The sequence below is a fragment of the Thunnus maccoyii genome, chromosome 4 (assembly GCF_910596095.1).
Source record: "Thunnus maccoyii chromosome 4, fThuMac1.1, whole genome shotgun sequence".
NCBI lineage: Eukaryota > Metazoa > Chordata > Actinopteri > Scombriformes > Scombridae > Thunnus > Thunnus maccoyii.
In genome coordinates this window covers 1,426,343-1,450,029 of record NC_056536.1, presented here as the reverse complement: position 1 = coordinate 1,450,029, position 23,687 = coordinate 1,426,343, and the positions used below count along the sequence as shown (strand labels likewise).

Genomic DNA, 23,687 nt, shown 5'->3' with positions numbered 1-23,687 from the left:
ACTTCTCGAACCAACAATGAAGAACTCACTTTCTTCAGTGTTGTGTAGAGAGCTGTGAGCGTGTGGAGCTCCATTATTCACCACCTCAGTTTACACGTTAGCTTTCATACAACACACACACACACACACACACACACACACACACACACACACACACACAGACTTTACTCCTTGGAAGTTTTTGTAGCCTCTAAATTAAATATAAATGACTTTATTAGTATTGAAATGACAAATGACCCACAGTGTGCAGTGTTTTGGGGGTGTTTATCTACACAGAGAGTCTGCTCCGTGTGTTCAACTGAGACGTAGTCAGCGCTGAGGAAATGTGACACTCCAGCGTGAAGCTAAAAGTAGATGACACCCTGCTCTTACGCACAAACCCCAACATATATAGAGACAGTACTACAACCCCAAACATGTTTGAAAGTGGATCCCGGCGTGCACCTTAAGGCCCTCCACACCGCCACCTCTTGACTTCTGCACAGGCTAATTGCTGGCCCTGCCGCTCTCAGGTCCTCTGACAAGAATGTGTCATGCTAACCGCTAACCTAACCAGCTACTGCGTTAATTAAAGCCACCTTCAGGAACTCAACCCTCACCCCTCCCAGCCCTTCCCCCCCCACGCACCTCCGTCTTGCTTTTTGATGGACAGCTGACACCGAGCTGCTGTCTCAGCTTACCGGAAACACAAGCTGGCAGGCTGATCGGCAACCAGAGAGCGGCTAGCGGCTCGGGCTAGACTCATCCACATGATAATATCTGCTTTTGATGGGAATAAATTACCACCAAGAGCAACTAGGTACTAGAGCAAAGGTTGCATTTAAAAGTTCAACTTTTTAAACTATTATGATTTCATTTTTAAGCCTCCGCTGCAGCATTTTTGTTGATATTTGTGTAATGTGGCTTTATTTCTGAAGTTATCACCTTGTGCTCTGAAATATTGTGAAGGTAATTTTTTTTTTGACATTTTATAGACTAAATAGTTGTTAATCAAGAATAAAAATCAAGAGACTGAAGCTAGAAACAACATGTCTCCTGCTGAACTACAATGTGTTTACTGTTTCATCCATCTTAGATGTGCTAACGTTAGCTTGCGTTAGCCACAATGAGCTACACCGAGTTAAGACTGCAGACTGCATGCACCTATCTGAGAACAGGTGTGTTTGTTACTTTTCACTTGTAAGACATCATTGTGTCGTTTTCTTCTATCAAAAGTTACATAATCTCACTTTAATTTCCAATAAAAAAGATCAATTACAGCATTTGTTGAAATGTAGCACTTTTTGCTAGCAGTGTCACTATTTCAACTGCAGTAATATTACTATATTAGTAGTATAATATAGCCTATTAACACAGCGGTCGCTTTCGTTGAATCATCTGAAACCTTTTTCATGTGGTTTATATTTATTCCCTGATTTGTTTACTTCATTATTAGTCATCATCTGCTGCTAATATGACAGATTGTTGAGAAAGTCAGTCATCACTGGATGGAATTTATCTCACTCTTTCATTTTCTCATTTTTCAAAGTGACAAAAAGTACAGACATCAGAGCCGGGTCTCTGCTGGAGCAGATGAATTAACTGATTTTATGAGCTCCAACCAATAGGATTACAGCTCTGAGAGATTAATGAGTATTATTTTGAAAAAAAAAAGGTTTTAAACCCATGGAAAAACAAAAACATGTAGACAAATGGAAGGTAAATGCTGAGGTTTGTGTGTTGCTGCAGTGGAAAAACTCTACCATGTGCATGTGTGTGTATGTCTGTGTGCGTGAGTCATGTTAGCACGCAGCAGCAGCAGCAGCAGTAGCGGTGGCAGCGGCGGCACCCAAGCCCCGCCCACCAGCCAGCCAGCCAGGAAGCAGTCTTGTCCATTCCGATTTAGTCCAGGAAGACTGCATTTGCTTAGCAACCACATTACCGCTCCAATCACAGCAGCAGCATTTGGGATAATGTAGGGCCAGAGCGCTGTGCTGTGCAGTGTGGAGGCGGTGCATTAGACTCACAGGCGCGCATACACACACACACACACACACACTAGTCTGCTGCCTCTCTCACTTAATGCTGCAGATCTCTCCAAGCATGAAAGGAAGAGGGAGAGTAGTTTTTTCACACAAGACTGCCTTGCCTTAATACTCCAGCTACTGCCTAGCCCACTTTGACAGAGAGAGATAGCGAGAGAGAGAGAGAGAGAGAGAGAGAGAGAGAGAGAGAGAGAGACTGTCTGGCACCTTGAAACACACACTAAAGTAAATCCATTATCACTTTTCTCCTCCCTCTCTCTACACCACAGAGGTGTCTGTCTGCGGCCCCCCATCAAACTAATAAGACTGAAATAGAAATTTCCATGGTAGCTGCTGCTGCTGGCTGTGCCCTGTAGCATTGACCCACACACACACACACAAATATACACACACACACACACACACACACCACACAACATATTTTAAGCCTGCCTCTCTAAGACCTCAGTGCTATTTCTATAATGAACTGCTGGTCACTGAACTTCAGGTTGAGCCAAATTAACACTGTGAATGGGACTTTGTACAGCGTGCCCTGCACGCAGCCAGCAGTCAACAATGAGGTGGCCCACGCTCTGTGTGTGTGTGTGTGTGTGTGTGTGTGTGTGTGTGTGTGTGTGTGTGGCAGGTACTGAAGCATATCTCTGATGCTGTAAAGCTGAGACTTTAGGGTGGGATACTGGTTGGCTGTGCTATCAAGGGGCAGAAAACAACATTCATGCGGCTGCCAACTGTGTTTTTACTATCACAGACGGCTGCTGAGGCCTCAAGACGAGGTTCAAAGTTCATTAGCACTACTGTATGGAGACACACAGACGCACACTGAGCAAATAAAGGCCTGTCAAAGCAGGGTTAACGGAGACGTAGCAGATTGTAGATTGTGTCTGGCTATCTGTTTATGACTGTCAGAGGCGCTGATAGTCATGAGTTGTTATTTCATGAAAAACACTATCCCTGTTTGTCACCGTCTCGCCTTTAAACCTTATTTGCAAAGGAGCACAATTACCTGAGAAGCTCATGTGATGGAGGAATTTCACTTCCCGCTCACTCAGGAAAAACAAAGTCCTGGTTTCAACTCAAGTTTCAGACCAAATCCAAAAAATTATTGCTGAATACAACAAAATGTAAGAGCTGCTTTCCTTCCCGAGCAACTGCCAATTAATACACAGATGAACATCTTGAACTGCACAAAAATACTTTCAAATTCTAAAAAGTAATTCTAAAGCAGACTTTGGTCTGAAAGAAGTGTAAAGAAAAAAAACCAAAATGCATCTATAAATAATAGAGATTCTGATTCACAAAAGAATATTTTTGGAAAAATGTAACATGTTCATGTAATTTGTAGGGATGAGCAGTCACAATGTTTCCATACTAGCACCGTTACCATAACGGTCGCTCGGTACAAACACCAAAACGAATGTTTGAACACCTTATTCTGAAGAATATGAACATGAACATCCAAACAAAAGTAGCCATACAAGAACCTCTAATAACAATGAGCACATACTGATCATTCTGTCATCAGAAACTGTACATGACTGTAGGTCTGAAGTGTATACTTGATGAATCCATCAGTTCATGAGCAAAAGTTTTGATAACTGACTAATTGTTTAAACCTCTGGTCAGGCAACATTACTAAACTTTGGCATTTCCATCTTCCTTTTTCTTTTTTTCTCTGTTTTATTACATGGTGAACTGCACAGCTTTGGGGTTTGAACAAAATAAACAATATGACCACAGCCTCTGAGAAACTAGTTACTATTCTCTGACACTGTACACAGACTAAACAATGAATCAATGAACCAAAAAAAGTTGACAGATCCAACAATGAAAATAATTGTTATTTGCAGTCTGACTCGATATTGGATGCGACACACTAATTTCGGTCTGTACCAAAAAGTTTTGCGGTTTAATATCCTGCCCTTCTAATTTGTGGTGGAATTTATAGATGATTGCAATTTTTTACAAGATTAAGAACAAAGTTGACTTGTACAGTTATGATCCCATGCAGAGAGGGCTTTGGCTGCTATTTGAGCGTTCTTACTGTAAAACTCTTGCAAAGACAAACATGAGCGTTTGCACGGTGATCATGGCTCGCTACACCAGGAAGAGGAATGAGGGGAAGCTGACCACGTGGGGTCTTTTCAGCTCAAATGGAAAACTTCCTTCCTCTGTTTTTCTGTGGCTTATTCACCAGGTTTTATTTGTAACCTCCGATTCTGGCAGCTCCTCCACTTGGATGCAGCGTGTAGGGCTGCAGGCAGCCCCCCCCCTCCGGCCCCCCTGGCCGGGACACTGCTGTTGGTTTTGTTTTTGGAGGTGTTTTTTTGCTGCTCGGGGTATATCTTTGTGAGGGCAGAGCACAAAGAGGCCCTTTGGTTCAGCGCAGGGTGCTGGGCAGCCTCAAAATCAAGCCGGCTGGCCAGCACATACTGGCGCTTTCCACTCCGGAGCCGGACATTTTGTTCCACTGTTGAACTCTGGGAGAGGCTGAGCGAGTGAAAGAGAGACATAGGAGAAAGAGAGAGTGAGAGGCTTCACTCTGGAGCCAAATCACATGGTTTCCAGTGGTAAGGGAGGAGGGCTGGAACTGAGGGAAGAGGGTCTGGAGTTTGGTTTGACACATATAGGTTTTGGAAGGCTGATCCTGTGGACAGAGGCTTCCTTTAGCCAGTATTTACTATTATTCAATATTAAATATCTTTCGATTCAACTTTGCGCTGGTAGCTGAATGGTTACAGTACACATAACCACAAAGTCCCTGCTTCAACTTCCCTTGTTTCTTGTCTGCATATCTACTATCAGCTGTTCATTAGAGGTAAAACATATCTTTAAAATGAATTTTTTAAAGATAACTACCTTGTTTCCCCATTGCTATCACTGTACTCAGAGTATGTTTGGGTACTAATTATACCATTGGCCTTCATTTCCTCCTCAAGATAGGGTTGCTGTTTAAAACCTGTCTGCTCGTCTGTTTTTAATACTCTACTTACTTCTCTTTAGGCCCCACGTTGTCTGATATCAGACTTCAAAATCAGACCTCAAAACGTCTGACTGTCTTTTATGCTTTCATGGAAGCAAACAGAGATCGGAGCCCCATACGTTAGTTTAGTCTTTGTCATGATGAGAAAAAAAAGGCGATATGGCAACAATCAAAAATGCTACCAAATAGTAAAATACACTTAAGACACTGCATGTTAGTAGGATCATGACTAGAAAAAATGTAGACATTCAGGACATTGTGTCAAGAGTGCTAAAGACGCTTCCGACAGCAGGGCGGAGGCGCCACAGGAAGCTGGTGTGGTGTTGAAACCAGAAGTCTAAGTTGCTGCCACGGCTCTGCGGTAGAAGTTCAGACTGACAGTCTGCAGGGTTGTTGTGGCTGGGAGGCGACAGATCGCTCACCCTGGCTGTACTAAGAAAAAGGGAAGTAGGAGGGATTGCAGTGCAGCAGGTTAACATGTGACACTCTATGGGTTCACTTGTTCAGTTGTGTGTACATGTGCTGTGTTTTTCATTTCGTAAAAAAGGCCCATCCCTGTGCTTCTGGCTGTTGTCCACTGACTGTCACCCCACACTGGTCACATGATGATGGGGGAGGGGGCTTCCATTGGAGCAAACTCTGGTATCAGCAACCTCTCTGACCCCCAGTGATGAACTGTAGGCCAGGCAAGGAACAACAGGATTCCCCCAGTATAGAAAACATTTACACAACCACAGAGATGGTGCCTGACTGAGGTTTCTGAGTCAAACCGACGTATGAACTCAATCATGGTTTCAGTGGAAAGGTTTTGAGTTCAAAATTTCTTTTCAGTTAACTCTTGACCTGCAGTTAAGTTTTGGTTTTTTACTTTTTGGGACCAAAACGGTCAAATATCAGATCTCAATCATGACTTGACAACCTCAATCCAAAAAAAGTAAAAGTATTGGCGTTCAAAAAATAGTTTCCTATGTTCTCACTCAAAAAAAAAAATCATAATTGCAACACAAAAATAGAGACAAGTTAAGACAAAATTGCACAAAAGCAGAGTTCAGTCAAAGCATCAGACTGACAGGAAAGAAAGTAGAAGTTGGGTCATTTCCTGTCTTCTATTTCATCCCTCTCCCTCTCCCAGCCAGGTTGGTTCCTCCTCTGGTGGAGGGAAGGCTAATGGACACATTAGCTGCCAGCTTGTCCCTCTGCGGTGATTAGGTGGCTGTGAGGTCATCCCTTCACTTCTGCTTCCATCCACATCAGGGATCTATCATTTCATTACTGCCATGGGTAGGAGGGGGAATGGCCGAGGCTTTGGTCTATCCGTCCATCAGTTCATCCATCTATCCATTTCACTACGGCTCCTTATAAGTGTCAAAATCAAACCATGGAGCAGAAATTAACAAATGCTGGGAAGACTCGTGGACTCAAGTGGAGAGATTTTACTGGGCGATTTAGAATGGAATTAAACTGTCTGCAGAGAGAAGATAACAGGGGCGACATTGAAACCAATGACTGCTAATAGTCATTCCTTTACATCGTCTAATTGGTATCATTTTAACTTCATTTCATTGTGGTGAAATTAAATAATTCTTTGGGACAACATGGAACTCCCTTAGAGACTTCTGGACTGCCTCAGAAGCCCCTTAGTGTCTCCTTAAAGGGGCCACTTTGCCGATTTTCAATCGAATATAGCGCTATGGATTTTGTTATTTCTGTTTGTTTGGACTGTAAATCATAACCAGCAGTGGGGGTAGGAGTAGAAGCTTCACCAGGGACATCAGGTTGGCACCCTCCTTCCTTGGTGTTTCGTTGATAGGCCCATGACACATCCAGAGGGCTCACCTGGTGTCCCAGGTGCACCCACCCTCCGCTTTTACCCCTCCTGCTGGCTGACGGTCATCTTGCCACCCAGTTCTTGTTGTTTCTTTTCAGCCTGAGCCAATTCCTGCTTCGTTCGGCAGCCTCTGCCAGTGACTTGATATCCTGTCAGAGGGCCTGTACTCGGACCCCCATCTGTTTCAGTAGCCTGTTGGTTGACATGGCCACAAAACCTCTACAGGGAGCACCTGTGTCCTCCAGCCCTGCTGTAGTTCAGTTGCTAGATCGAAGTACTTCAGCATTTTGCGTTTGTACGCTTCACCAACTGCATCCTCCCATGGGGAGGATCAGATCCAGCCTCAGACTGGTTGTAATGATCTCCAGTGGGAAGGTGAGCTTCTGGTCTAGATCAACCTTCATCTTCTAATCCCAGTCTGTATCCAGTAGGCTTGATTCTTCTCTTGCATTTGACCTCTTTGGTACCTGTCCTGCTGGTACAAAGGCCATGGTGTTTCAGAAGCCAGGGAGTGGCTTCTTACAGCACTAGTGCCAGTTGCTGAAGGACCTGGTTGTGCCTCCAGGTGTAGCATCCTTGGGTGAGGCTGGTCTTGCAGCCGATGAGTATGCGCCCAAGGGTTGCTGGTGTTTGGCAAAGGGAACATGATGGGTCTTGTTCACTCTGCCTCCTCCTGCTGCTGTATCTCTTTTACCAACAGCTTGTTCTTCTGGGCAGGTGTTACTCTGTGCCATGTGGATCTATTTGTGCCTGGCCCAAAGATGCCTCTTCTATGCTGCGCTTGGCCCACAAGAGCGGATTTCGCCTACTGCACCACCTCGGATGGGTTCTACTTTCTGCCTTCTGCTGCTCTGAGAGCTGCTGTCCATATCGTGGTGTCCTGAGTTTCTGTCAGAATGATGTCCAGTCTTACCTTGGAGCGTTTGTCTTCTCCATACAAGCTGATACTGCTGAGGCACTCTGGGAGTCTGACAATGTACTGACTGTTCTCTCCAGCTTCTCGACTTTGGTGATCAGAACCTCATAGATTGTCAGAAGCCACATCAGGCAGGGGAGCAATCCAAACTGCAGGCACCAAAGTTTCAACTTACCTGGAAGCAGGGTCTTGTGTATGTTATTACATTATATATCAGACTTTAACTCTGACTACCGAAAAGCACATCAGCGACTGTGTTAACGTTGTCTGTAACTTGCAGCTGCAATCTGGTCCGACTCTGTCGTCATCGTCCAAAACAGATAAAAGAAAAAACGTTTGCTTGCAGTTTTTAACTCCTCAAATGGAGACTGCAGTCTCAGTAAGTTTGCATTGATCCACTGACTCCACACTGGTACAATATATCCAGACTCAATGAGGAAAACATAAAACATATAACGCTGCTAACCAACTTAGTCTCTGAAATTGTCTCTGTGTTCACCTTCTGCATTACACAAACACACCACAACCACAGTGACTGATAGGAGGGGATGCACGCAATGCATCCTGGTACATGTAGGCACAGGCTGCACAGCTCCGTGAGCAGGAAAACTCAGAAAAACTCAGCTTTCTCAGTCAATATAGCACATACTGAGGAATTTCCACAGTGAAAGTTTCCACAGTGTAAATGTTAAAAGATGGTAACTGACTGATTCAACACCATTCATGTGATTGACTGACAGCTCCTCATTGGATCATTCCAAGGACAACCAGCCCTTCTTCCTTCATTTTAAAGCTTCAAAATAAAAATCTGATCTTGCTGTTGGAACTTGTTCTGAATAAAAGCCCTTCTTACATGCATAAAGTGTGAAATCACACCCCGTCTTTGTGTGTGTGTGTGTGTGTGTGTGTGTGTGTGTGAAAGAGAGAGAGAAAAGGGAGAAAGAATGTGTGTCCGTGCATTCTCAGCTGTGGGTGTGTGTCTGCTGGACCTGAGATGTATTGATTGCTGCAGGAAGTGGAATCTGATGTTTCACAGCGCTTCCTGAGTTGGATGGCTTTGCCACCGACGGTGAAAGCAGTGAGAGGCGGGGGTCCGGTGGGGTGGAGGAGGGGGGGGGGTTTGAAACAGGGGGGAAGTAAATGGTTCAAGAAAACATGAAAGGTTGAGAGAAAGAGAGAAGGAGAGAAACAGCAAAAAAAGACAGAGACATAACACCTCCGGCCCTGTCCTTGAGTCGAGACTAAACACCGGCTGCCATCTCAGCTTCCTCTCAGAACAAACACTGACCCTGCTCTGTGGAAAATCAAGCAATCCCCCCCATCATTCTCCTCTGTCTCAGGCCTCGTGTCTTCTACCACAATATGTTCAGATAGTGTCTAAATCTGGATAAGGGGGACCACAGTTTACGCCTCCAGCTGCATCTGGGCCAACCAGATGTGATTGGATCTAACCTCTCTGCTCACATTCGATTATATCTTTGAGAGATGTAACCACTTCTAAAGATACCTGGTGATGCTGCCAGCGAGGAGGATGTGGCAGATATTTTATACCACACCTCGTTTACCATCCTCCTGACTTTGTTGCAGATTTCCAGACTCTGCCAATCAACTCTCACCCACTGTGACTGGGAGATTTGTTGTTATACGGCTGAGCAATGGTTCTAATGTCCAGATTGTGGAAACTGTGTTACGACGTGCACATAAAAGGTTATTTTCAGTCTAGTCTAATGTAGATGATAACTGGCTACATTAGCTGTCTGAGGCACAGCACTCCCATAAACTGTGAATAATGTTGTTTGTTCAGGGGAAAAAATCCTGATTAAAATCATAAAATTGGCCCCAAGCTTGACAAAATTAAAAAAAATGGATGCATTGAGTAAACTGGCATATCAGCACATTAAAACAGTTTCACACTTACTTAACAAAGAACAGCAATCAAAGAGAGAGATGCCACATCAAACAGGTGCAATATCTTAATAAAAACAACTGTCTGGTTATTAATCATATTAAAATAGATGAAAAGAGTGAAATCTGATGGTGGAATCAGTCTCAGTCCTAGAAAGTAGTCCTGTGGCAGACGTGCTTCGTCTTTGCGATAACGCTGGTGGGAAAAGTGTGACTGCTGTGCAAACCACAAGTGCACACACACACACTCATATACAGACGCACACATACGTCTGTCTTACTTTAATCCTCTGCAGAGCCATGCAGACAACCAGTAGCCATGCCTGGAGAGATGGAATAGAGGAAGGAGTGGGAGGAGGGAGGGAGGGAGGGGGGGGGGGGGGGGGGGGAGGGGGTGGGGGGGGGGGAGGAGGAGAGGAGGGGGGGGAGTGGAGGTGGTGTGGCAAGGTTCAGCTGCAGCCCTGACCTCTGCGTGCATGTGTATGCATGTGTGTGTGTGTGAGAGAGATAATTAAACAGGGCAGACAGATGAGCCCACTGAGAAGGCTAGAGGTCATATGGGATAAGTCAGCTTGTCCACCCCCCCCCCCCCCCCCCCCCCCCACACACACACACACACACACACACACACACACACAGGCACGCACGCTGACAGCAAGACGTATATAAATGGCAGTAGGCTTTATATAAACAGATGTCCTACTGCTCAAGATAGCCTTGGCAGTGTTTCTTTGAAGGAAGACGCAGAGAATAACGCCTTTGTGCTGGCTGTGGGTTGGAGGCGGTTACACACTCCACACATTACCTTGTCTTAGAGATCTACAATTACATTAATTATAAGCCAAGGGCTTCAAGAGGTCTATTGTCTGTTCTGTAGGAGTAGAAGGAGTGTATGCGTACATGTGTGTGCCTGGATGAGTGTGTGTATAGGAAGGATGCCTGAGTATGTGCAGAAATGTGTTTAGATCTTCTCTGTGTCTGCACGTGTGTGTGTGCTTTACAATAAGAGATGAGCAGCGTGAGTGATGGGGGGGAAGGGCGTGGGATGTAAAATCAATGGGTTGACTTGAAGGGGGGGTTGTATAAAGCAGAGGAGCAAGTCTGGGCCTGGGCCTGATGGAGGCTTCCTGAACCTGAGAAGCAGGCGTCCGTGCCAGGAGGAGGGATCCCCTTTCAGCATATTGTTTTATTTAGCATCTGCATGGCCGCTTCATTTGCCAGAGTGCGGCTGGGACGGATTAATTCAGGAGATTGGTGACTTGGAGGGGAGGAATGGCGCGGCCAGTCTGGAGGAAGGATGTTAACCACATTATAAGCCTTTGTTTCCAACACTTCATTCCTGAGGAGTAAACTGAGCCTACAGGGGCCCTACCCCTTTACTCCCTCTACCAAGAGGCCCCGGTCTGCTCAAACACACACACACACACACACACACACACACACACACACACACACACCTTCAACCTCGACTTCCTGACAAGCTGCAGCTGAGGTGTGGCCACAGTTCACCAACTTTGTTTCTGTTTCTAACCGAGCAGCCTAAATGAAAGCCGTCTAGTTCTGCTCTGCCAGTCTAAACTTTTCTCTCCCCCAGCTGGGTTTTAACCCTGCTCTCAAGTCAAAGCAGCTGCACTCACCAACTGGAACCAGCCTAAACCTGCCCCTTCACTGACTGGTTTCACTTCAAACCCAGTGATCTCACCCTCCAAACAGTCACACACACCGACTCCACAACAGACTCTAAAGACCAAATCCTCTTTCAGATGTATCTTTCATTTGTGGTCCACCGGGGCTTCACAGCTACGTTAGTGATAAACTTAGAAAGGTTATAATGGTTAGTCAAAGTTCAGGACAAAGTTGCTTTGTTGGATCAATAGGGCAGGTCAGTCCTGCTCCTGATTAATCCAGTTTAAGATTAACCCATGCAGCCTTAACATAACTACCAGCAGCTAGACGGAGCTGTGAGTCACAGCTACACAGAGGTGTTTGTAGATTACACTGCCAGGAAGATACACCTATTCCAAGAAAAGAAACAGTCGGAGTGGAACAGCTCATTCATAACTTTCTTTCCTGCCTCATTAAACCATCTAAAGACTCGACAGAAAACACACTGCTTGCAGCTTCTGGTGTGTTCTTCTCAATAGGGTTCGGTTTTAATATTGAACATTTTGAAGGCACGTCACTAATCCTCAACAACTCTTCTATCCTGCTGGTAGAGAGTAATTCACCAAGTGTGCTGTGAAGTAGAAGTTTAAGGTGGATTCAGATTCACAGTTATTTATATTTATTTTGGGAGAGTAAAAGTAAAAACGTGTGAGATTGTTGGTTTCAGGAAGTTACAAAACTTGTCATTGGGAAGGTTTCAGATGTTGTTAAACCATCTAATAAATGTTAATAAGAAGCAGATCTGATGCTTCGTGGCTGCTTCACCTCTTAGTTTGTTTGTGAGAGACAACAGCAGCCATGAAAGATGAGCAGAGACACAAGAGGGAGGACGGTGATGGAGGAGGGGCAGACAAACAATGAGCCCTGGTCCATGACTCAGGCTCTTTGGGAGCACCCATCACCCAATGGTGGTGGTGGTGGAGGTGGTGGTGGAGGTGGTGGTGGTGGAGGAGATGGTGGAGGTGGTGGTGATGGTGGTGGTGGTGGTGGAGGAGATGGTGGAGGTGGTGGTGGTGGAGGTGGTGGTGGTGGAGGAGATGGTGGAGGTGGTGGTGGTGGTGGTGGTGGTGGTGGAGGAGATGGTGGAGGTGGTGGTGGTGGTGGTGGAGGTGGTGGTGGTGGTGGTGGTGGAGGTGGTGGTGGAGGTGGTGGTGGTGGAGGAGATGGTGGAGGTGGTGGTGGAGGTGGTGGTGGTGGTGGAGGTGGTGGAGGAGATGGTGGAGGTGGTGGTGGTGGTGGTGGAGGGTTATCACCTCTATCTGTCTTACAATAACAGACCCACAGCTGATACCCACCACAAAAGAGGTGACAATTGTTAGTCAGTGGACAGATATCCCCCCAACCACCACCACCACCACCACCACCACCACCACCACCCTGTCATCTCTCCTTCCACATGGCCGAGGCCATGCCAGTGTGCCCCGCCCCCCCACCCCCCAACCCCCCAAAGGCTTGTTTTGTGAGCTGACACACCATTATTTTAACTGGGCCAGTGGAGTATTAATGCCCCCTCACACACTACATTTGTGCTCAGGAGAGAAAGGGTGCGAGCTGAACTGGGTTTAATACTCAGTGAGGAAGAGACCTACTGGAAGCACAGGGACTCCCTCTGTGAGTCAAACTGAATGTACAGTGTAAACATGGTCAGTGAATCTCCTTGATTGGTGCTTTGCACGGCGGCGGTGAGGAGAAGCCAGATAGTAAAAACACTGTTGGCTGAGGTTAATCCTCTTTTTCTAGCCAACACTTTTTTTAGCCCTGTAGATTAAAGCACAGCGCTGCTGTGACTGGTTGAATTCTATATAATGGGAATCAGAATTTATCATTTCAGCTAAATGTTTTTGACAAGAATCATGAACCCAGACGTTTCTTTTGTCATGGCTTCCCCCAAAGCAGAAATGGGATTTTTCAGAGTAAAGGACAGTGAAGGACATGTGAGGGAAATTAGCTTTGTCGACGGTGTTATTCTGCACCAACAGAGCCACCGTGTCCAAGAACTATAAAAATTGAGCTCTGCTGCTTCTTTAAAATAAAAATCAATATTTCTCATTACTATCACCATTCCATCCACTAGACAGAGGTTTGGAGGAGGAACCAGTTCAATCAGATATAAGATTAGCAGCGTTTATTATTAAAACGTATCTCCTCGTCCCTCCTAAACTTTGTGATGATAAAGGAGAAAACAGTCCAGCCGTGGATTGTTGTCCAGACAGTCTGAGATGGACCGCTGGTTTGTGACATGCCACTGTGGGAGGATATTGTAGACCAATGCCTGGTGGATGTTGTGTTACACACCACCGGTGCAGCTGACAAGTCTGCGTGTGTGTATGTGTGTGTGTGTGTGCGCATGTGCATGTTTGCACGCGATTCTGTCTGCTTCTGTATTCATTATAAGACTCAGGAGGCATTGCGGGGGTGGGATCCGGGTGTTGTGTGGATGTCTGTGCTCGTGCATGTGTGTGTGTGTGTGTGTGTGTGTGTGTGGTTGGGGGTGGGGGAGCATCACTGTGGGAGACAGGCAGATGGGGATGGAAATGAGTAGGCAGTGAGCTCATGCTAATCTCCTCCTACAGCTCCTACAGCTGATCCAGGCACAAAACACACACACACACACACGACTGCAAATCACACACTAGACGAGCCCCGTGCACTATCACACACCAAATGAGGCAGAGGATGCCTTTGCTACTGTATTCTAATGTTCCCATGTGCCTCACATGAATCATTTTTGGTATGCCCAAAATCTTTCTATGAAATCTAAAATGCATCCAAGTATATTTATTTCATTACATCACAAGAGCAGTGAATGTTCATTTGTGTGTGTGTGTGTGTGTGTGTGTGTGTGTGTGTGTGTGTGTGTGTGTGTGTGTGTGTGTGTGTGTGTGTGTGTGTCAGACAGCCATCTGCCCCGTGGGAGTTGCTCGGCAGCACGCGATTGGCCGACTGCACTTAAAGAGAGGTGAGGGGTGAGGTGGGTCACCTCTTTATTTGGGGAGGGAAAGGTCATGTGATGCTTGTTGCAACTCCAGAGGCCAAAACTGCTGTCAGATGAATGTTCCTGGGCTGACGCAGCACAAAGTAACCCCCCCACCCCCACCTCCACCTCACCCCCACCCCCCTGATCCCATCTCACAATGAAAGCTGCCCCCGCCGTGTTTCCCGGTTTTAAACCGAACATCTTCCACATCAACCTGTGCAGGCAATTCACAGTTAGAGAGCGAGGAAATCTCTTGGAAGGTAATGTGAGCGATTTTAAAAGTCGATTGCTTTTTCTTAGGGGGGCTAAAGATGCTGATAGCAGAATAAGAGAAGAGAGATTGAGACAATAGGACGACTGGTACTCTCCTAGGCAAAGCATGTCCTCTATGCATATCAGATGTGATGCCTCTCAAGCGTCACAGCAGTCAAACGCTGTATCTTTCTCAACACTTCATGTTAGATGGCATCTGACTGTTAGCCCTGTGATAGCGGGATACGAGCCACCACGTCAAAACAAACAGATAACACAACTGCTGTCAGTTATGACTTGGATGTTTATCATGCATGCAATCGGTACACAACGGTGCCCCGTCCTGCCCGACACTGTAAACTAACCCACTGACTACAGTTTGGGTGGTTTGCAGGTAAGAAGTTAAGTTCATACCTTGACCCTAACCTAGGATCAGTCTTTCACCTGGACCCATGTTTTCATGTTACTTTGAAATGTTGTTTCAACAATTGTTTAAACCTTTCAAAACCTTTAACTTCGACATCTTTATACCTGCAAATCACTAAAAGAAGAAATGACTCAATGGTCATTTGGATGGACGGATGTATTCCCGGTGAGGAAGCCATCGGGTGGGTTAGAGGAGGCTAACGGTTAGCGGACATGTAGTGTAGTTCAGGCAATAGTCGGGTTTACAGCGCCATGTGTGTCGATTAATATTTCAAAGAGCCTCTCATTAAATAAACACGCCAGACCTTCCCGCCTACGGTAACCTATCATCAATATTGAATGCCCACAAAAAAATTGACAGTGTCGTTCACAAGCCGTCAGCCAGCCGAGTCATCAGATTGCACCATCGGACCGAGGAAGAGCTTCTTTTTCACGCAACGACTGGAGGAGGTCACCAGGTTCTTCCTTCCGTGACGCTTTTACAATAATCCTGATGAGAGATGCTCCGGGTCCTTCTAAGACTTAAGAATAGCCGCTATGAGCTGCTTGTTAGTTTCACACGTTGTCAGGAGGTTATTAATATTCTGACAGATATTTCACCTAGCGGGAGGAAAGACTTTATTTCCAAGCATGCTCCTCAACACACGTTTGCGTGCACCACTTTCTCAGACAGCTTGCATGCATGGTCGTCTATTACAACGTCAGCATGCACCATCATCTCTGAATGGATGGGCGGGTAGGTGGCCCCAGAGAGCCTCTTCTCTCCTGACTGTGTGCAGCCAGCAGTCCCTGGCAGGTATATTAATGCACTGTTCAGTTCTCCCTGCCCAGGCTCTTCATAAAGCACTCCACTGGCCGCTCTGTCCATTTGTCACATGAAGACGCTGCTGATGGGTGGGGACGCCAGCAGGCCAGCAGAGGCGTGGGATGTGAGCACAGCAGAGGGGGTGTAGGACAGACAACGGCCGGCAACAAGGGCTTGAACTTCTCCTTTTCTTGTTCTCCTCAGTCATTCTCTTATCCTGAATGAAACTTCTGCTATTTGTCTAAATAGCCGTGATGTGGAGGTTTACAGGGTGGCTTGAGAAGAAAGGTGTGTAGAGTTGATGATCAGCCAGTCAAGTGAAGTCAGAATCTCACCACAAATAACCACCAACACACACGCTGCTTTCATCTCATCTGCACAATCCAGCAGCAACTTGGAAAATCCCCTTTTGTTTGCAGAACTTTAAAAAGGCTTTGAAATAAACAGCTACTGGCTGTATGAAAAGAATCACTGCACTTCATTCATTTTCCGATACGACTTCAATGGCAGCCTTTAGAAAAAAAAAAAATTCCAGACAACACAAGAAGCTATATAACCTGTGATGCTCTGCCACTCTCTCTCCTCTCTCTCTCTCTTTATCACGAGTGCTTCCTGTGCACAGTTGTGGTGGAAAGACAGACGTTTAACTGCAGATCAAAACCATCACGCCGACTTTTCATCTCGCGACACAAAGTTGACAGTGATCAGCGTCGGTCGCCTTCAACGGGTTTTTTTTGTTTTTTTTTTCCAGGACAGGAAAAAAAGAGCAAAATAAAAGTTGTTTTTTTTACAGTTGATTTCCTGCAGAGAGGAAGGAAAACGTGCAGCGTATGTGGAAAATAATTAGCAAAACTTTCAGCACACAAACTTAACTACTAGTTAAACAGCCTCATTTTAATTGACTTTCATTTGCATACTGTTCAGGCTCAGAGAGATTACAGCCAAAATCATTAAAAAAGCTGTTTTTCTTTCTTTTTTCTCAGAGTGTAATCCATGTCTTCAGGTTTATCTCATCAATACAACATTTGATGTATTTCAGCCGACTAGCCGGTGAAGTCCACTCACTGTCTGTGTCGGTCTGTCACTCTGCTGTAATTGAGCTTGAGAAGTGATGTTTTCAGTCACACTTGACATGAAGACACTTGAATGTCAATATGTCATTGATCTCTCTGACCCTCAGTCAGGCCTCGCAGCATGGACTGACTGACTGTCCTCCATTAGAGACCCAGACTGGCAGCCCAGCCAGGCAACAGAACTCATTACACAGGCCTAATTGAATTGGTGGCTTCCTCCTTCTCAAAGCACAGAGGACAAATTCTAAATTCTACTATTTGACAGGAAAGAAAAACCTCCAAGAAAACAGAAAACGCTGCATCAAATCTTTTAAAAATACTCGTCATACCTCTTTAATCAGGACAAAATGAAGCTCCGCTACAGACTTCTGCAACTGTCACGTTCTGCCAAACAGCCATAAAAACAGAATGGATATATTCCCTCAGCAGCCATTGAAATGCACAGCTACCAGCTGTTGTCCTGTCCACCGTGTGGACATGGCTGGCTGTCAGCAGGCTTAGCCACACTGCGCCTTGCATATGAAACAGGACATGGGCCTATATCCCCTTGGGGAGTTCACTTCCTCTGAGCCCCTACCACCACCACCACCACCACTGCCCCACCTCCCTCCTGAAACAAGCGGCCCCTTCAGCTGGAGGCCAGATATCCTGAGGAGCAGTAGGGGCTTCTAGGGGGGGGGGGGTGGATGTAAAAGGGGAAGTTTTAGCTCCTGCACATTAGAGAATGGCAGCCACATATTTGTGGTGATGTTTTGGAACCAAATATTAAAACCCTGCAATCGCTCCATATTCAAACCTTCATAGTTCGGTGTTGTAACACTAAAACACTAATTTCAGCTTCTTCTACACTGAGTCACAGGAACAAAGCATGGAAACAGCCTGCAGGAACATGCTGGCTGTCAGCACACTAACATAGCATATGTGGAGCATAAACACTAAAATTGTTTCTACCTCGTTTTATTGTCCTAATTTGATTCTTCATACACGTCTGTCTCTAAACAAATCACTTCCCGCCACTTCAGAATGAAAATGGATCTTTGGATGAGGAGGAAATCTGGCCTTCCTTTGTTTTTGACAGTGAGCAGCTCAGTCATGGTTGACTGTTATGACATGCATGAGTAGGGACGTGTTTCATACAAGCCCATTCAAAAGTGTTTTCACTTGTTGGAGTCTGTGAAGGAGTGGCAGGTCTGGAATGTACACTTCTATTGGCTGAATGTCGAACTCTGATAAATGAGCGTTCATCTGTTAAAAAACAAAACAACGTTCCATGACTTCAACAATGACAAAACTGAGACTGAACAGGATTCTCCTCATTTAGGAAGGTACCAAACAAGACTGAGTCTGATGTAAACTTCAGAGTTTCCAGCTCGTCTACCGTCTGCCCCCAACGCTCTCTCTCATATCTCTCTTTTACAGAGACGCACTGTGCAGAAATCACATCATCTTGAGGGCAAATTATAAAGTTAGCAACATACTAAATCTGCAGCCACAATCCTTATCTAAACATCCTGATGCGGAAAGCCACTGATTATGTGTGCCACCCACATGTGTAAGTGTGTACCAGCCAGAAACCAGAAGACTCGCAGCCAAAAGGCTGGCATGAAGCAGCTCAGAGCAGAGAGTCCCCCCCACACCCAGCATACAAACTCATTTTAAACTATTCAATACTTCACTGCATTCGCTCCTTGCTGTTTACAATCAGCGCTGTGACTCACATCCTCCAAGATAAGAAAGGAAAATACATTTTCACTGAAAATTCACACGTCTTCCACCAGTGCAGGCGAGAAGTGAGAAGCTGTTTTTACTTTAACCGTCTGTAATTCAGACATGAGCATGTGTGTGCGTCTCAGAAGGAAGCTCTAAAAAGAGTGTCTGCAAGGAGGGAAGTGCTGCAATATCACTTCCTGTGTCTGTCTGCATGCGAGACTACTGCTAACACTTTTGTAACTCCCTCATTAATATTCACAGAGCCGCCCGGTTCCTCTGCCGACAGCACGTTAGACGATCACGTCTTCTGTTGTGCTGAAAGGTAGAAGTCTAGCACTTTGCCTCACATCCTCCAAGAACATTTGCAAGTCTCTCGGCTCTGCTGAAATGTGCTGACAAAGGGGAGCTGTGTTGCCATAAGTTTAGCAATATTCCTCAACTCATACCCAGCATGGATTCCCTCATTAGCCTTTCTTGAAACAAGGTACTTGAGGAAAAAAAATGGAGGAGTCAAATTAAGAAGCAGGGCAAAGGCTCAAATGAGCCTTGGGCTTAACACTTTGGGGCCCCCGTCGGCACTTATAAAAATAGAAGAGGCCCCTGAAAGTGGGGGTCCTTGAGGTGTGCCCACTCGAGTCTGAATGAAAGTGTGTGCCAAGAGTGGGTATTCACCATGCATGGCAGGACTTTGGCACTCTTCAGGACTTCAAGGGTCTCCCTGATTTCTCTTTCTTTGGCAGATCTGGTCTGAAAGAAGCCTCCGTGGAGGACTGGAGGCGAGCTGCTTGTAAACACTTTTGCAGTTGCTTTCTGTGCCTCATCAACATGTCTGCTGCCCCCCCCCCCCCCACAAGTCCACTCTGGTTTCAATCATATTGGAGTAAAAAGTAGGTAAGAGGGGGAGGATGAGTGTGTGTGTGTGTGTGTGTGTGTGTCAGAGGTGGGTCGCTGGCCTGGGGTAGGTGGATGTTTGGAGGGATGGGTGGGTGGTGGGGTTGTGGGGTGGGGGTGGGGGGGGGATGGGTCCGATGTTTGCTGAATGCTCTCCTTTGTTGGGATCATATTATGTTTCCACCACAATACTTCTAAACCCTGCTTCATCAACTCCATTCATGTGTAACAGTTCATGCAAATGGCTGCACTAGCCTTTTTTTTTTTTTTTCTAGGGGTTGGGTGGGGGGTGGGATTCTTTTTTATCAGTCTCCCACCCAACTACCCTCTCTGCAAACTCCTGCCAGACCTCAGATTATAATCCCTTCATACAGTCAGTTAGCAGCGAGACACAGAGCTGAGGAAAGCACGGAAAACCAGATTCAACGTTTAAAACGTCTTCATTTGGTCAGAAAGTCTCATATCTGATCACAGAAACCACAGGAAACATGCAGAGCCACAACCTGCGTCGATGTTCTTCTGATTATACTAACTTTTTAGAATTATCTCGAGTAAAAAGAGAATCAGAGGATGTGGATAAAATCAGAGAGAAAACATGAAAACCCTTCAAACACTGATAGTAGTGCCGATTAAAGCCACAGGAAGCCAGACCGATGTTACATACATTTAATGAAACACAGTCGGCTCCACACGCACACACACAACATACCGGACAATTTCACCTAAATAACAATGATCCCACCAGCTGACTGATGGGAACACACACACACACAAAGTACAACCAGAGACATGCATGTATCCAACTAAAGAAAGTGTGTGAGTGTGTGGGAGGAAATAGCATTTCATCTGAGGAAGAGAAGAAGAAGAATTATTTCCTCGCTTGCCCCTAAATTCATGTAGAATCTACACAGTCCTCCTAACTGTTGTTTACTGTTTCCCAGTGAGCCATTTGTTGGTAAATGAGATTGTATTTACAGTACAGGCCAATAAAAGTGAGCCTGAGGGGTGTTTCACAGACAAATAATGGCTTTATTGCCACTAGAGGTGTTTTATTGTCACTGTCTTATGAAGCCTAATTAGTAACAATCTGCCAATGATGACCAAATACTAAAAAAGGTCACTGACCGCCTAGAAAGTCCAGCTGAATTTTTGGAAACATTTATGTGGCGAGAACGAACCCTTTCATGCATCCTCTAACTGGGACAATTTCCACCAGGAAGCTTCTCAAGGACAACTGGGATTCCCAGGACCACAGGTTGGCAACCACAACTGTTAAGAGCAACATTTACAGTCCATCCAGGAGTTGGAACAAGTGGAACTGCAGATACATTTAACATTCCCCCAAACCGAGCAGCTCACTATAGAGAATGAGTCTGCTGGATAGAAATGCATTTCAGCAGGTCAATGATCGCTTTTCATAAAACTGTATGTTTAATAGACAACTTCAGAACAAGCTCTCTGCAGTTTGCAATAACGAAAATAAGAGTCGTGCACATGAGCTGCAAAGCGTCAAGAAACTGAGCAGGAAAATACATTTTTAAAAAAAAGAAACAATCAAAAGTCAGCTGCAATGCAAGTAATGTAGTAATTGTATAATGTATATGATGAAATAAAAACAAACCAAAAAGTGCTCGAACAGCAATGCATACAGAATATGAATCAGAGCTCCATGTTGAGGCGAAGCATGAGGTCCAAACTCACCCTGGATGATGCTTTCCTCTTGTACTTGTTGGCGAAGTCAAATTTCTCCTTGATCTCGTCCAGGAGCAGCTCCAGACGGCTCTTCTCCTCTTTCCCCGTGTAATCCTGGCCCAGGAGGATGTACGCCCTCCAGTTAGCCGAGTCGAAGCCCCAGTGGCAAGTCCTGTTCTCCTGCGCCTTGTGACTGTGCACCACGAACTTGTGGGTCGGGTACATGAGTCTGCAGTCCATGCACTGGATGCACGCTGCGTTGGGGCTGGTGTACAACTCCGGCACGAACAAGCCCTTGCACTTGCCGAAGCACTCGTGGTAGATTTTGAAGCTCCTCTCTGTGAGCTCCAGCTCCAGCGAGCCTCCGCTCAGCTCCTTCTTGCAGCGCGGCGGGTAGGCGCCTCCGTAGATGAGGGCGTTGCACAGCCGCTCGGCGTCCGTCTTGGTGATGAGGCCGCAGGACGGCGCCGAGAAGGGCAGGATCCCCATGACTTTGAGGATCTCCAGCTGGTCCGCCGTGCACCGGGAGCAGTAGATGTGCAGCTCGTCGCACACCGAGTTGATCTGCTGCAGGCTGAAGTCCCGCAGCACTGTGTTAAGAATCTGCGGGAGGCACAGTCGCTTCTCCCCGCCGACCACGAAGCATGAGATGGTCTCGCCCTCCAGGACCGTCTCGCACCTCTCCGTGGAGCGGTCCGACGGGATGAACAGCGGGCCCGGCATCACCGGCGGCGGCAGATGCTGCAGAACCGGCTCGGGCTCCTTACCGTCCTTCTTGAAGAGGAGCTCATGTTGCCACCGGGCAGAGAAAGCCGCCGGTCCGCCCAGAGAGCTCATAGAGCTGAGGTGAAACTGCTTGAGAGTTTGTTGCAGTCCCGGATGAGGCTGGAAGCTCTGCCGACTTACAGTCTCCATGTTTTTCCTGCAACTTTAGAAGCGAAAACCCCTCTTGTCGTCGATCGGGAATCACGAGTCTCTATCCGTTCCTGAACCTGGTAAATCCACGGTGTCCCAGAAATGACCAAAATTGCGAAGCGCTTCATCAAACATCCAGTAAAAAGTCCCAGACGGCGAGTTTACAGTTGTGTGTGCCTGTGGCTACTGAGTGAACACCGGCCAGTCGCTCCCTGCAGCGGGTCGCCGACTGTCCATATCTGAAAGACGGCTCTCCAAACTCCAGAAAAAACGAAAAGTTCCGTTTGTTGAATTCCAGAAAGAAGTAGGCGAAAACAAAAACAAAAGCGGGAGTTGTGAGTCGATACAGCTCGATTAAAAAAAAAATCCTTATTTGCGGCTCTTTCCGCTGTCGAGGACTGCCGCAATCCACTCCGTCTGCCCCCGCAGTTCACTCTGACTGTATGGAGATGAGAAGTCTGAGAGCCAGCCTGCTCTCTCTCTCTCTCTCTCTCTCTCTCTCTCTCTCTCTCCCTCTCTCTCTCTCTCTCTCTCTCTCTCTCCCTCTCCCTCTCTCTCTCTCTCTCTCTCTCTCTCGCCCCCTCCCTCTGTGTTTGTGTGTCTGGCTCAGTCATTGAATCCCAGCCAGGAATGTGAGTGACTCTGCAGGCAGGCAGGGCTCTTCCAGGAACAAGCCGTCACCCCTCCACTGCCCTGCAGAGAGCAGAGAAGGAGAAAAAGAAGAGAAGTGAGGAGGGAAGACGGATGCTGCGTTCAGGTCATATGGGAAAAAGTACAAATCTCTCTGACAGTACATTCTGCCGCGGTACTTGTACTTTATAGTATTTCCATGTTATTCTACGTTATAATTTCTATTACAGTAACATTTCTGACTCCGATACATTTTATTGAGAGTTTTAGTACTTATATTGCAAATTCAAATTTTACAGCATATAAAATATGATGCGTTATTGTATAGAAAGTCAAATTAAAATCAACCACCTCATTGCTACACTTAAAGACTTTAACGTTATAGCCTAATAACACATTACATTTGCAGGTATGAAGCCTAATAATATGAAAGTAGACTATAAAAGGGGCCAGTCTTTTAGATTTGATACCTAGTATGTTACTAGTATGTGCAAAATATTGAGTGAATACAAGTCTTTTTGTGTGTAATTGACTATTTTGCCATTACTTCTTTTTACTGTATTTTATGAATGCAGATTTGCTGTTTTATTTATTTACTTTTAGGCTACTGGACCTTTAATTTTGAATACAGGACTCTCACTTGTAATATGTATGTAATAAGTGTTTTACATTTGAGTATTTGTTTTTAAATCATCCAAATTCTGCTGTTGAAAGTGTTTATTGGTACTGAAACAGTAGTTTTGGTAAAGCAAAAAAAAAAAAAAAAGAGTAACAAGCATTTTTAGGGTCAACATCGCCAATTTGATATGCACGTTTCTCCTGTTTTACCTTTTCTGACACTGACATGCATTTTTTCACGTTCTCAATTTCAGAAATCTGGACATTTATCAGTTAAAACCTAAACAGAAAGTTCCCGTGGTACCTGAATGTAGCAGAAGAATAGAGCATTTATGTGAGGAGGGAAAGAAAAAAAGCTCTAAAAGGATGGCTGGTGTTTT

The 23,687-nt window shown here is 45.8% G+C and overlaps 1 protein-coding gene across 1 annotated transcript in view; it reads right to left on the bottom strand.

Annotated features, from left to right (window-relative positions):
- skia (v-ski avian sarcoma viral oncogene homolog a) overlaps positions 1–22,574 on the bottom strand; it is an 80,827-nt gene extending 58,253 nt beyond the window's left edge. The window contains exon 1 of the mRNA XM_042409609.1: positions 21,154–22,574. Coding sequence (XP_042265543.1) covers positions 21,154–22,059 — 906 coding nt within the window. The 5' untranslated portion in view covers positions 22,060–22,574. The remainder of the gene's footprint in view (positions 1–21,153) is intronic.
- Positions 22,575–23,687: the final 1,113 nt, after the last annotated feature.